This window comes from Pterocles gutturalis, unplaced genomic scaffold (genome assembly GCF_000699245.1).
Source record: "Pterocles gutturalis isolate BGI_N339 unplaced genomic scaffold, ASM69924v1 scaffold6982, whole genome shotgun sequence".
NCBI classification, from domain to species: domain Eukaryota; kingdom Metazoa; phylum Chordata; class Aves; order Pterocliformes; family Pteroclidae; genus Pterocles; species Pterocles gutturalis.
Window position 1 is genome coordinate 6,200 of NW_010112597.1, and position 12,134 is coordinate 18,333.

Consider the following 12,134-nt stretch of genomic DNA (forward strand, 5'->3'; position numbering starts at 1 on the left):
GGCATTTTTTCCACAAGGAAGGAGGCTGAGGTCATTAAAAGTTACCAGGAATCAGTCATGATTTACTGATGGAAACTTCAGCTCTGTTATCTCCAAGTCAGGTGAGCTGCTGCCACTTCTATCGCTGTAGGTGTCCCTGTAGAATTCAGAAAGATTTTGTTTTACATAGCACAAGGGCTTTATAGACCTAGATTTGCATCAGGAATTAGCATGGTTTGGTAGTAAGTATTGCCAGCTGAGATTGAAAAGTAAAGCAGACAAAATTCCTAGTGTAGCTGTCCCTTTGGAAATAGGGCTGAGTCATCGGTGATTTTAAGGTTTGTGAATTAAAATGATTACACATATCACAGGGATTTTATAAGACAAAGTTATTCTAAATAAAATTCATTAAACAGGAAACAGCAGACTGGTTAACCACCCGTAAGCCATTCTATTTCAGCTTTCCAGGAACAGCTGATTGCCTTTAATCCATTAAACAGCTTTTTCAGAATCACAAAATAATTCAGATGGGAAGGCACCTGAGGACAGTTACACCGCAGGGACAGCTGTCAGATCAGACACAGCTGCTCAGGGCTTTATCCAGTCACATTCTCAAATTCTCCAAGGATGGAGACTGCGCCGCCTTTCTGGGCAACTTGCACCAATGCGTGCCGGATCTAATGGTGAAAAAGATTTTCCTTAGATCCAGTCAGAACCTCACTTACTTCAATTTATGTCCATCTTGTCTCATCCTTCCACCATGCACTTCTGTAAAGTCTTCATCCTCTTGATATCGTTTTTCTAAGTGCTTGCAGGCTACTCTTACGTCCCCCATAAAGTCTTCCCTCCTCCAAGGTGAACAAGCCCAGCAAGTACTCCAACCTCCTCATCTTCTTAGTAGCCCTCCACTAAACTCTCTCCAATCTATTGAGATGTTCTACTCATACTGGGCAGCCCCAAACTGCACAGAGTATTCTAGACGTAGTCTAAGAAGTGTCGAATAAAGAGACATAATCCCTTCTCTCCATCTGCTGGCTGTGCTCTTATTCATACAGGCCCGGCCCACTGTTCATCTTTCCTCTGCTGCCAGTGCTGCTGGTTCACATTCACTTTGCTGTTCACCGAGACCTCATCAGCAGAGCTCCTCCCCAGCTGCTCAGTTCCCAGCCCGTGTTACTGCAAGGGGTTCCTAGATGCAGGACTCTGTTTTTGTCCTTGTTAAGCCTCATCAGGTTCCTGTTGGCCCACTCCTCCAGCCCGGGTCCCATCTTCAACTAGTCTGTTCCCCCCAGTTTGGTGTCACATGCAAACCTCGTTAGAGTGCAATGGTGAGACTTACCTGAAAACGTGCTGAGTTACAGGAGCACAGGAATAAAGGGATGTAACTGCCACCAGTATTTTTAGATTACATGCTAACCATGAAACAATTTGTGACCACAATCACAAATTACTCCAGCTTAGGATGCTGCAGTACAGAGGAAACTTCAGCTCCTCTGCTGTGAGAAGCCATTTCGAACTCAAATGTGCAAAAGCAGGAAATTAAAATATCCCTCAACACGCGGAGCACTGAAACGAGGCCGCTTCACACAGATACTCCAGAGCAGATCAGTCAGAGCACAACTGACAGCCGTTCTCCAGACATCAACACAGGAATTCCTGTGGTACAGCTGCACTGCAGCTCAACCAGAAAGGCCAATTCTTTTTGCATTTCTTTACTTTAATATATTCATTGCTATTTCTCTTGCATTCAGTTTGGGGTTTTTTGTTTAGTGCATGTTAGCACTCCAGCTAAACAAGCAAATCCTGTGTTCTCCTCTCTAAGGAGGAAAATAGGTCACTACCAAAGTGATGTTTCTATGTCACACAATGCCACGACTGCCAAGCAGAACTGCAGGGCATTAGGGAGCAGCAGAGGGACCATTAGGTCTGCCCAAAACATTAGCTGCTTTGCAAACTGAGACAAAGTTTAAGTCAGCAGAAAAAAAAGAAGCTCTAACAACCAGGGCCCATTCTTTAAACCAGCAACAGCAACAAGTTTCTTAAGGACCAACCTGTACCTAGGACTTGTACAAGGAACGTGGGGAAAACCCCATAAGGTCTCCAATTATCTAAAAGAGCAGGTCCAGCTGCAGTTTCCCCAAACACCTCTACCAACATGAGACTGCAGTTAATCTCCCTGAAGTCAGGACCTCACTGGGGGACAGCTCTGTGGCACTACAGTCAATCTTAAAATGCAAGGCAAGAGGCTTCAAAGAAAGAGTGGAAGTTTTTAAAAGAGCTGCAAATACCTATGGTTAACCTGCAGTAACTCTGTACCAAGAGGATTCTCTGGTTCATCCCACAGGAAGAAGCACTGACCTGTGAAAGGTCTGACTGATGTATTCCTTCAACCTACCTGGGTGAGAGCCTGCAGCCTTTTTGTAGATAATGCGTGAGTCTTCCTGCAGATGCCAAGAGGAGGCCGAAGTACGGGGGAGACGGCTTAATTGGTCTAGAGAGGAATTCAGGGTGATACTGAACACCAACGAAGAAAGGATGCTCTAAGAGAAACAGAAAATATTCATGTCAAGTCTCTTAAGCCTGTGGCTGAACTGCAGTTGAAAGTGCTGATCACACTGAAGCCCTGATGATGGGGAAGAAGTGTCATTTCTATCCCACCTTTTGTCCCTAAATGGAGAGGCACATGGGATTCTTTTTTTAGTGTCATTTTATTGATGGAATCGTTCTCAGAGAGTCTGGACTGGTCCCACACAAAAACCTGTTCAATTACCCTCCCAACACCTTCCACAAACTAATTGTGTAAGTACGCACCTTCCAACTCAACCACCTCCATTCGCTCTCCCTCCTCATCCTGGCCTACAAACTTCAAACCTTGCTCTTCAAAACACTTTTTCAATTCTGGATTGACCTAGAAGACCAGAGGCAAGAAAACTCATGATCTCTTCTGTCTGGATTACACAGAAAAGCTCAATACCTACAATAGCATTTTTACCTCAAATCTGTGTCTGTGTCTCTCTTCCAAGAAATCATGATCTCCGTACAGCTTCCCTAAAAGACATTTCTTAGATCAAATGCCAAACAGTTTGCACAATGCCATGTTTTAACAAGTTCCTATGAACAGCATCCATCAGAATCTGACACTTCTGGAGGGAACCAAATTCATTATCTCCATTTCACTACGGGAACACAGGCTGCAAACACCCACCGTTCAAGGATGCTTCAACATTCCCAGGTCTCACTCCCCCACACCCACCATACATTCCCAGGAAACACTTCCAAAAGAGGTAAGAAATGCCTTACTCATGATTGAATTCTTGGTTTGGAAGAGTGTCCTTCTCTTGCCAAGTCTCATGGTCCCACCCATTTGCCCAGGATTATGTTCCGGCATGTCTATGACCTGCAAAAAGCATTCAGAGAGGAAGGCGAGACTGAGGGAGGAATAACAGTCCCAGGCAGACTCTTGAAACATTGCCAAGGGGAAAAAACCAACAGCCACACAGAGAACAGGCAAACCAACTCAAGGAACACTGACTTGACAAGGTAGACCAACAGAACTAGGTTAGTTAGCCAAGTTATTCTAGTAATGGCTGTACAGAACATAGGGAAGGTTTGTGGGTATTCAGGAAGCTCTAGCATAGGAAATGGTTCAGTGAAAGCCTACACAGATCTTGTGCGCTAATGCTGTGCTACTTACTGAACAAACAGACAAATTTACAGAAACAAAGCCCCCAAATCAGAATCACTTATACTTTGATAAATAACTTCATAGGCTGGTTTTTGAAAACTTTTGAGTAGCATTTTACATTACAGCAGAAGCTAATCATTCTGGTGGACCCTGGATGAGGCACATAGAGCCTGCAGTCTAAGACAGGCAGGTTCAGAAATCTGTCCACCAACTTTCCAAGTTAAACAGTTATGCAGTGGAATCTGGATATCACCAAATCTTTAACATTTATTCTGGGAAATCAGTTAGCTTTCAAACTGCCCTTTAAGAACCTTTTACCTCTTAGAAAACACCTTGTTTTACGTGTAATTAAAAACAAAACAACAACAAAAAAAATCAGCATTTCATCTATAATAAGCACTGCAATCTTCTATGAAGCAGAACTGTGTGGTGCTCAGCTGCCAGCTGGGGTTAAACCATGACACTAGGCGAAGACATTTTCTTTTCAGATTAGTAAATAATGGAAGACAGACTTGAAAGCTGCAGGATGTAGTAATTCAAGCTCTTAACTGTACCAACAGGTACGTGCAGAGAATTCTAGCCCAGTAAGGATATTACAAGCAAGTCGCCATAAACTCACCACTGGATGAGCAGTTTTGGGGTCAAATTCCGTCGAGTTAGCATCTGCAATGTTAACACCCATCAATTAGAAACACAAAGTCCCTCACACCACGATGTGCATTTACAGGACCTCCCCCAGGGACAGCTGCGTGTCACCCCCGCGCTCCTGTCAAGCAGCAACCTTAACTGTGCTGAGCCACTCGCCCCCAACAGCAGAACCAGGACTCTGCCAGCACTGTTTGCTCTTAATTTCTGAGACTGCCTGGAGGTTGCAATCTTAGGGCAACCAGTCCAGTGCAATCGGTGATGAAAGCGAGGGTCATTCAGGAAAAGCACACATTCAGCAGCTTAGAATATTTTAAATAAAGCCAGGAAGGGGGAGGGAGCAGAAGTACTCCGAGATACACATTTCTCCTACCTTCACTACTAGTGAGACTCAGAATCAGGCTGAGAAACTAAATGTAGCACCCTGTAAAGGGGGTTTTGACAACAGGGACCTAGTCAACTCAAGCAGTGGAGCCCAGAAAGCAATTCAACTCAGTGAAGTAGCTGCAACTGCCTGGTGGGCTGAATTGCTTTTTGGTCTTCCTTCCCCCTGGCTATAATGGGAATTTAGGATGTCCAGCACACAGAAGCACAACTCCACTGAGGCGTTTTATTCAGTAACTGAACCTCACTCTAAGCAACAGAAAGTTTTCTGTCATTATAAGCATGCCTTACTCTATTGATTTTTATTTGAACAGGATAAGGAAATGGTTCTTTTTCCTTTGAATTAACAAAGGAGATGGGGAATTTACAGTTCAGAAAAAACATTAAATCTACCTACCAATGAAAAATTTAAAATTACAGGTATTAAAAAAATTACAGGTATTATTCAAGAAATCAAAGAAATGACCAAAACCCAGGAAGGGTTTTTGCAATTACCTTGCCAACCAAGAACACTGCGTGCAAACTCCACAACCGCTAACTGCATTCCCAAACAAACTCCTGCAGAAGGAAAGGCAGAACACAGATCAAATCAGGACAAAGACCACAGAGTCCGTATCACAAAGCACATGACACATTCACAGAGCAGGCCCAATGAATCTGGATAAGACAAACCTTTGACTTGGATTTAGGGGTCTGTTCACTCTGCACCAAGTAGTTCCGACAAGTTTTACTCCGCATCTCCCTTCCCCATCCACTCTGCTCACACAACATTTCCAGTCTCTCACTATGTCCGTTCCATTTAAATGCAGTCATATATTTCTTTGTGCCAAGATCACTACAGCCTCCTCTGAAACTTCCTCTGAGACTCCTACCCCCTCATAGAGACTCCTTATCATCATCGCACCCCAGCCAACTCTGACCACTTCAGAGCTAACTCCAGATGATGGCTGCATCAGCCGACAATCTTCAAAATTGTACATCCTAGATACTAATGAAAATCAGAAAAGCTTTTGCTGCAGACCAGTTATTCAACCTCCTCCTTCTTATGGATGAAACAGGTTTCTCACCTAAGAAGGGTTTTTTCTGTTTTCTTGCCCAGGAAATAGCTTGAATTTTGCCTTCTGTCCCTCGAACACCAAATCCACCAGGAACCAGAACTCCACTGCATGAGGATGAAAAGATTCCATTCACATGGGGCTCACCAGCGTGGTTCCCCCCAACCACGTACCACCTCTCTCCCATAAAATCTTGGACTTGGAAGACCTCACTCCGGAAAAGGGCTTTCAAGTGCCCTATATGGCAAAGCCTGTCTGCAGCAGTTTCCATATGGCCTCACATAAGCCGTAACATAAAATGTCACAGAATTTTCAGGGCAACATTTTAGAAATGCACATTTTACCTTCCCAAGAAATCCCCAATACAATGCAGGTTGCAATACTAGCATGGCTCATGACTCACATGCTCTGCACCAAACATGTTTGCAAACTTATCACCCAGCCAGGCCCATGCTGCTGCAGGCACAAGGACACAAAGTTCTGCAGGAGGTTCTGCATTCTCCTGGTACCACCCAAAGCCTGCTTCCCTGAGGGCTAACAAGCCCCACTTGTTCTTGTTTTCTGGGCTCTTAGCACTCCTCTGCATCCTAACACTTTTCCCTTCTCACACTTTCTTCCTGAAGAACTTTATACCACATTTACACCTTCTGTCCACTCTCTTGGGCTTTAACAGCCTTTACCAGTACCTGCCCTTTCCCCTTATTTCCTTTCACCCTGTTTCCCCACTAAACATCCTCATCTGCATGATCATCTCCCCTACTGCTGCCTTTCACGAACTCCCTCACTTATTTAACAATTCTCCATTTTGCATCTTATCCTAAATTCCACTGAGAGGTATTTGGGGCAATGTCAGAGTGTGTTGGTACAGTGCCTAAGAAAACAGTCTCCAGTGAGGCTCTTAATTCCAAAACTGTCAATAGCAGCAAGTTTATCAGACATGCTCCAAAGAAATGGCCAGAGTATAAGGGTCTTACTCAGCACCACACAGCTTCTGCCATGCTTCATGGTATCGGACAGGTTCTTCCTGCAGAGTATCTGGCTCCAAGTCAGCAGAGTCAATATACTGGGAAGAAATCCAAATTAAAAAAAAAAAAAAAGGATTATGAGATACTGCTGTAAGAACACACAGGGTCTCCTTAATTCTCATTAAATTAATATATCCCCCCTGGAGAACTCTGGATTTGTTTCCTACTGGATACTTGCTTATGTTTTTCTGGGCTGATTTCTTGCAGGCTAGTCAACAAAACTGCTTTCTCCCACCATCCTACTAGCGATGCTCAAGCAGAAGCCATGTTTTTTCTGTCTTCCCCTCTCTGCAGCTCTGCTGTGACATACATGAAGCCCATGAGAGCCAGGCTCACTAAATGTCAAGTCTTAATGGAGCACAGCAAGGTGGGAACACATGGCTATGCAGACAGAAACAACCACATGGTGACAAAAAATTGAATCACTATCTCAAATATACATCACTGAATCTTCAAGAGGGGATGAAGAACAAAAAGGATATGGTGAAACACCAGCTGTTATAAGTAAAGGATGTTATGACCAATGCTACATATAGAAAAAACCTGCAAATTTTCCAGTTTCTCATCTCCAGTATTCCACTATCTCTGAACTCCTGAATATTCTGGCAGTCTGCTAACCCTTCTGAACAACCATTTTTGTCTTGACTTTTTTTTTTAAGCTTGGAATACTGCTAAACAGTTCTTTAACCCAACATAAGATCTCCATGCACAGGTTTCACAGCGCCCATTCCCCTTCTGAACCATGCAAATACAGCTGTGTCAGGAACTACCCACAGATGCATGCGCAGTGTTCACCCCTCACCAGTCTTACTTGTTCTTCTCCTCTACTGATTTTGTAAGTTGAAATGTAACCCAAATGTAGAACAGTGCTGTTATAAAGCAAGCACCTATTTCCGTGACTCACTGGCATCATAAAACTGTGTACGTTTAAAAAGTATATTTAAATGAAAGTAAAATTTCTGACAACAGATACATATTTCACCTCTTCAGAGCATCCAGCTACAACTAAGACCCTCCAAAGCACCCGTGCAGCCAAACCAGCATTAAAACCTTAATAAAGCCTGAGGCAGAAGCATCATAAAAACTGTTAGTACCACAACAATAACAGCAACAACTCTAAAAAAGGATCACTTCCAACAACTGTCAGAGAAATTAAAGCAAACGATGCCCTCCTCAAATATATCTATCCCTCCACCACAGTTCAGCACGCAACACTGAGCGCTGAAGAGTTCCCATCAATTATACAGATACTTTGTGCATTTTACAGGATGAAAGGCTGGTTTGCTTTGAAGCTGTTTTACGCCTGACAACAGATGTTTTGATGCTGTAATTTTACAGGACAATTTTAAAGCTTACTGGCTGAATCAACGCTCCCCTACTGTCTATGGGTTTGTGAAAAAATTAAGAAACTTAAGATGGGTAGCGCTGTAGGTGGAAGGAGTACTGGGGGAGAGGATGGGATTTTTTTTTATGCACACACACAGACACAATTCCCCCTACCTTAATGTCAAGTTTGTGGTTGATAGCCAGTGCAGAATGCTCCAGTGCTTTAATGACAGATGCGTAGGAATCGGAAAACTTGGTGTATTTGCCAACAAGTGCAATGGAGCATGTTTCAAGGAGACGGTCATACCTAAACAAAATCAAAAAACAGGAAATAGGGGCAAGAATCACTTATGTTCTATTCAGCTTTTCAAGTAACATAAACAGTTGGGCTCTTGAAAGTCTGTCCAACTAGAGAGATAATGATATTGGAAGAGATGACCTTCTGTAATAATTATGACTTTAAAATATCAAAGCAAGATTAGAAGAAAGAAAAAAAAGCAATGGCAGAGAAGAAGAGTTGCAGAAAGTCACGTATAAATTAACTCATCTCTCTTTATGCTGAAAAGCCATTCTGAGTAGAACCAAAGTGCCTTTTCAGGAAGCTGTATTAGATCCAAAGTCTGCAGTAATGCATTAGGAGAGAGGATCAAAGCACAACTCTGCATGTTTATACCGTACAGCATCTTCCCATGCTGCTTCTGAGTTCACTTCAGCAGCTAGAAATACAGAAAGGACTTCTGAAGTCCTATGGTTTACTGCCTACACTGTCAATCCCAGCATCTGGCAGCATGGGATTTACACAGTGTTCTTGGCTACAGCTAAGAGATTGTATAAAGTTTATTTCAGAATTACAAGTAACTTCAGCACAGCTGATTACTGAGGGTTTTCCCCATCAAAAGGAAATGTTATTGATGGTGGTGGCCTGCGTCGGGCATATAAATAAAGGGAAACATCTAGATATTGAAAATTAATTTCTTATAAGGACAAACATATTTAAGGCTTCCGAAAGGGCCTGAATGCTGACTGAAAAGACTCAATTCACTATATCCCCCGGAACATGGGAGTCTGTTCCCCACAAGAAAAAAGTGTCCTAGGAGTCTCAGACAGAACAGTTCCAAAACAGTTGTTTCACTTCCTTGAAAGCATGCCCAAAAGGTACATTTTTATTGACGCTCCCAATGACTCCTACATATGCCTACAAAACATTTTCAACACTTTGTAATGTCACTGGCTTTTCAGTATAAACAGGGAGGGCAGAGCTGTCCACGTTTTAAATTACTTCAAACTGGTTTTGACATAGACAGTACACTACCAACACAAGATACGGGACTCAATAATATTATCTTGCAGGATTCTCATGTTGAAGAATTTTTTTTTCCAAACTGTTAAACATCTAGGAAGAAAATGCTTTTTTGTAGTAAAAAAAAGGAAGAAAAAAAATTAGCACAGAAGAATATTTGAGGAACACTCATCACCTAATAACCTAATAATCAAGAAAAGAAACTAATCTGGAGTCTTAAGCTATGCTCAGTGGTGCAGCTCACCTGTCAGCCATTTCCTTCCACTTCATGAGCATCCTCCTGGGCTGCCTCTCAATGGGAAGGTCGAGCCTGTGTCTGAAGTAGTCAACAACCCCCTGCTCCTCTAACAACAGAGGAACCCGGTAGATAGAAGAGACATCATGAACACAGATGACCTGTTCATAAAATATGGATGTCATTAAAACAGATCTAATTTTAGACAGATATTCAGAGAGCTTCTATCTCTTCAGCCAACCAGAAGACCACCTAAACTTCCAGGAAAAAAACATCTGTTGAATAACATATGAATAGCTTAATTCTAGTTTTCAGATGCTTGAAAAGCTTCATATGCTTCAACACTCCCCAGGTATTACTGCTTGCTGGAGCTCCTCGGGAAGGGCTATAACATGATAACCCAGCAGTAAGAAATTCAGCTGCTATGCAAGTTATGTGAGTGCATAGCAAAGTTCAAAGAACACTTCAGAGAGACTTCTCCTGTGATACAGCCTTCTAGGTAATCCTAATTGAAACAACACTTAAACTGCCCACGAGCCCACCTGCCCCATTTCCCACCACTGTTGTTCTTAACCAGGGCTCCCAGTTTGATTAAAGCCCAGGGAAATCTGTGATCTCAATACAACAACAAATTTTATAAGGAATCCTTCATCCAATTTAGGATTAAACAGCTATGAACAAAGAATTCTTAAGTCAACGAGTACCTAGGTCAGTAGTTCTAGTTCACTGACATGGGTTTCCACAGAAAAGGAAAGATGGCTCTGGACAACTGTCACCTGTCCATCAGGAATGAGACTGTACTTTAAGGATCAAAAATATACTGGCACAACTATTTTTAAATCCTCATTTCTCCTGACTCAAATGAGAGCAGAGTTCAACAGTGCACCAGTAAAACCCCCTAGGCTGCAAATTTTCCTCCTTTACAGTCAATAGCATTTATTTCTCAATTCAGGTGCAACTGCAGCCAGAGAGACAGCTATGTAAAATTGCATTAAACTTCCTGGAAAGGGACTGACAAGAGCCAACATACTTTCCATTCCTGGCCAACAAGAGGCAGATATTGTACTGCTGATACATCAATACTAGTGCCAGCGAATTTTGAATTTCATACTTGAAACTGCAGGGCTCAGTTTGATCTTGTTGTATTGGGAATTAATAAAAATGACTTGACAGAGCCTGAAATTGTGAAGTGGTACACAGTCTTGCACAAAAAGGCAAAATTTTTCAACTGTCTTGGAAAGTGGTACTATTTAGGCTACAGACTGTTTTGATTATTTTCCAAGGTCTACCTCAGACTATGCTATGCAGAGTAGTCTCAGTATAAAAAGAATCATGATAACATGGAATCTTTGCATATCATTCAAGTGAAGCAGTGCTTCTCTCAAATACCATTTCAACTCTTCTGCCCTCCTGCAATCTTGGGCAGAAGAACTGTATCATGAAAAGAGCAGTGTACAAAATACATTCACATATCCTTTACACCTAATTTTGGGCAACTACTTTTTGTCCTCTAATTCTGAAAAAATCTCATTATTCTGTATTCACAGAAAGAATGTGGAAGGATAACTAAGGTCAAAACCAGCTATTCAGATCATACCTCAGATTCCATAGAATTCTCTAAGCCTACATTAACTACCTTATAAGAAAACCTGTGTGTTGGCATAAAAAGGACTATTTTTGCAACGGTTACACGTGTAAGGAATGTAGGTAAGAAAGCAGGAAATGAATTATGCAGCTAACAAAAGACACAGCTAGAACACAAACCCACTACACTCAGATAAAACTCCACTCAGCATCTGACAGACAGCTAGAATATTTATTGCAAGGAAGTGCAGACAGCAATCTTTACCTGTTCTGGTTCAACATGACAGAACATGGAAATCTTTTCTTTTACTGAGGTATCCAATGGAGTGGAGCACCTGCAAACAATCTAACAGAAGAGCAACATCAAGGCTGCGAAGCAAAACAGAAGTACTCAGACATTCATAAAACAAACCTCCAAAAAAGCTGCCCTTCTGCAATCTACATGACTTGCGAAAAACTCCCAACTCTATTACTTTTACTTGTTTATTACCAATATACAAGAACTCTCAACCTAAGCAACATTTAGACTAGGATGTTGGTGCAACACACCAGTACTGCATTTTCAAATTTAAAGCCATGTCGCAAACCTTACCAGATCTGGTGAGAGACCAAGACCTCTGAGTTCACGAACACTGTTTTGGGTGGGTTTAGTCTTTTGCTCTCCTGTAGAGCTTGGCTGGTCAGAGAAGAGCAGAAGTTGTTATAGCAAATTATGATGATATGTAGCAATGATTCATCAGGCTAATTGGGACTCTCCACCCCATTCATCTTGTAAAACTTTGACCCAGTTCTTAGACAATTCATATGAATTCTAAATAACCCTGTACACTATCACTTTAATCTCAAAGACTGAAAGCAATTGGCAGAAACCGGAGTTCAAGTCTGTACAGTCAGGAGAGTTGCATTATAGTGAGGG

General features: G+C 42.1%; 1 protein-coding gene across 1 annotated transcript in view; it reads right to left on the bottom strand.

Annotated features, from left to right (window-relative positions):
• Positions 1-51: 51 nt before the first annotated feature.
• The window catches only part of CTPS1 (CTP synthase 1), a 16,199-nt gene continuing 4,116 nt past the window's right edge, over positions 52-12,134 (bottom strand). The window contains exons 5-17 of the mRNA XM_010074105.1: positions 11,811-11,894; positions 11,484-11,564; positions 9,644-9,795; positions 8,274-8,406; positions 6,723-6,811; positions 5,761-5,855; positions 5,189-5,251; positions 4,284-4,327; positions 3,280-3,376; positions 2,972-3,027; positions 2,791-2,887; positions 2,375-2,519; positions 52-136 (exon numbers count right to left, since the gene is read on the bottom strand). Of these exons, the coding sequence (XP_010072407.1) occupies positions 52-136; positions 2,375-2,519; positions 2,791-2,887; positions 2,972-3,027; positions 3,280-3,376; positions 4,284-4,327; positions 5,189-5,251; positions 5,761-5,855; positions 6,723-6,811; positions 8,274-8,406; positions 9,644-9,795; positions 11,484-11,564; positions 11,811-11,894 (1,221 nt within the window). The remainder of the gene's footprint in view (positions 137-2,374; positions 2,520-2,790; positions 2,888-2,971; positions 3,028-3,279; positions 3,377-4,283; positions 4,328-5,188; positions 5,252-5,760; positions 5,856-6,722; positions 6,812-8,273; positions 8,407-9,643; positions 9,796-11,483; positions 11,565-11,810; positions 11,895-12,134) is intronic.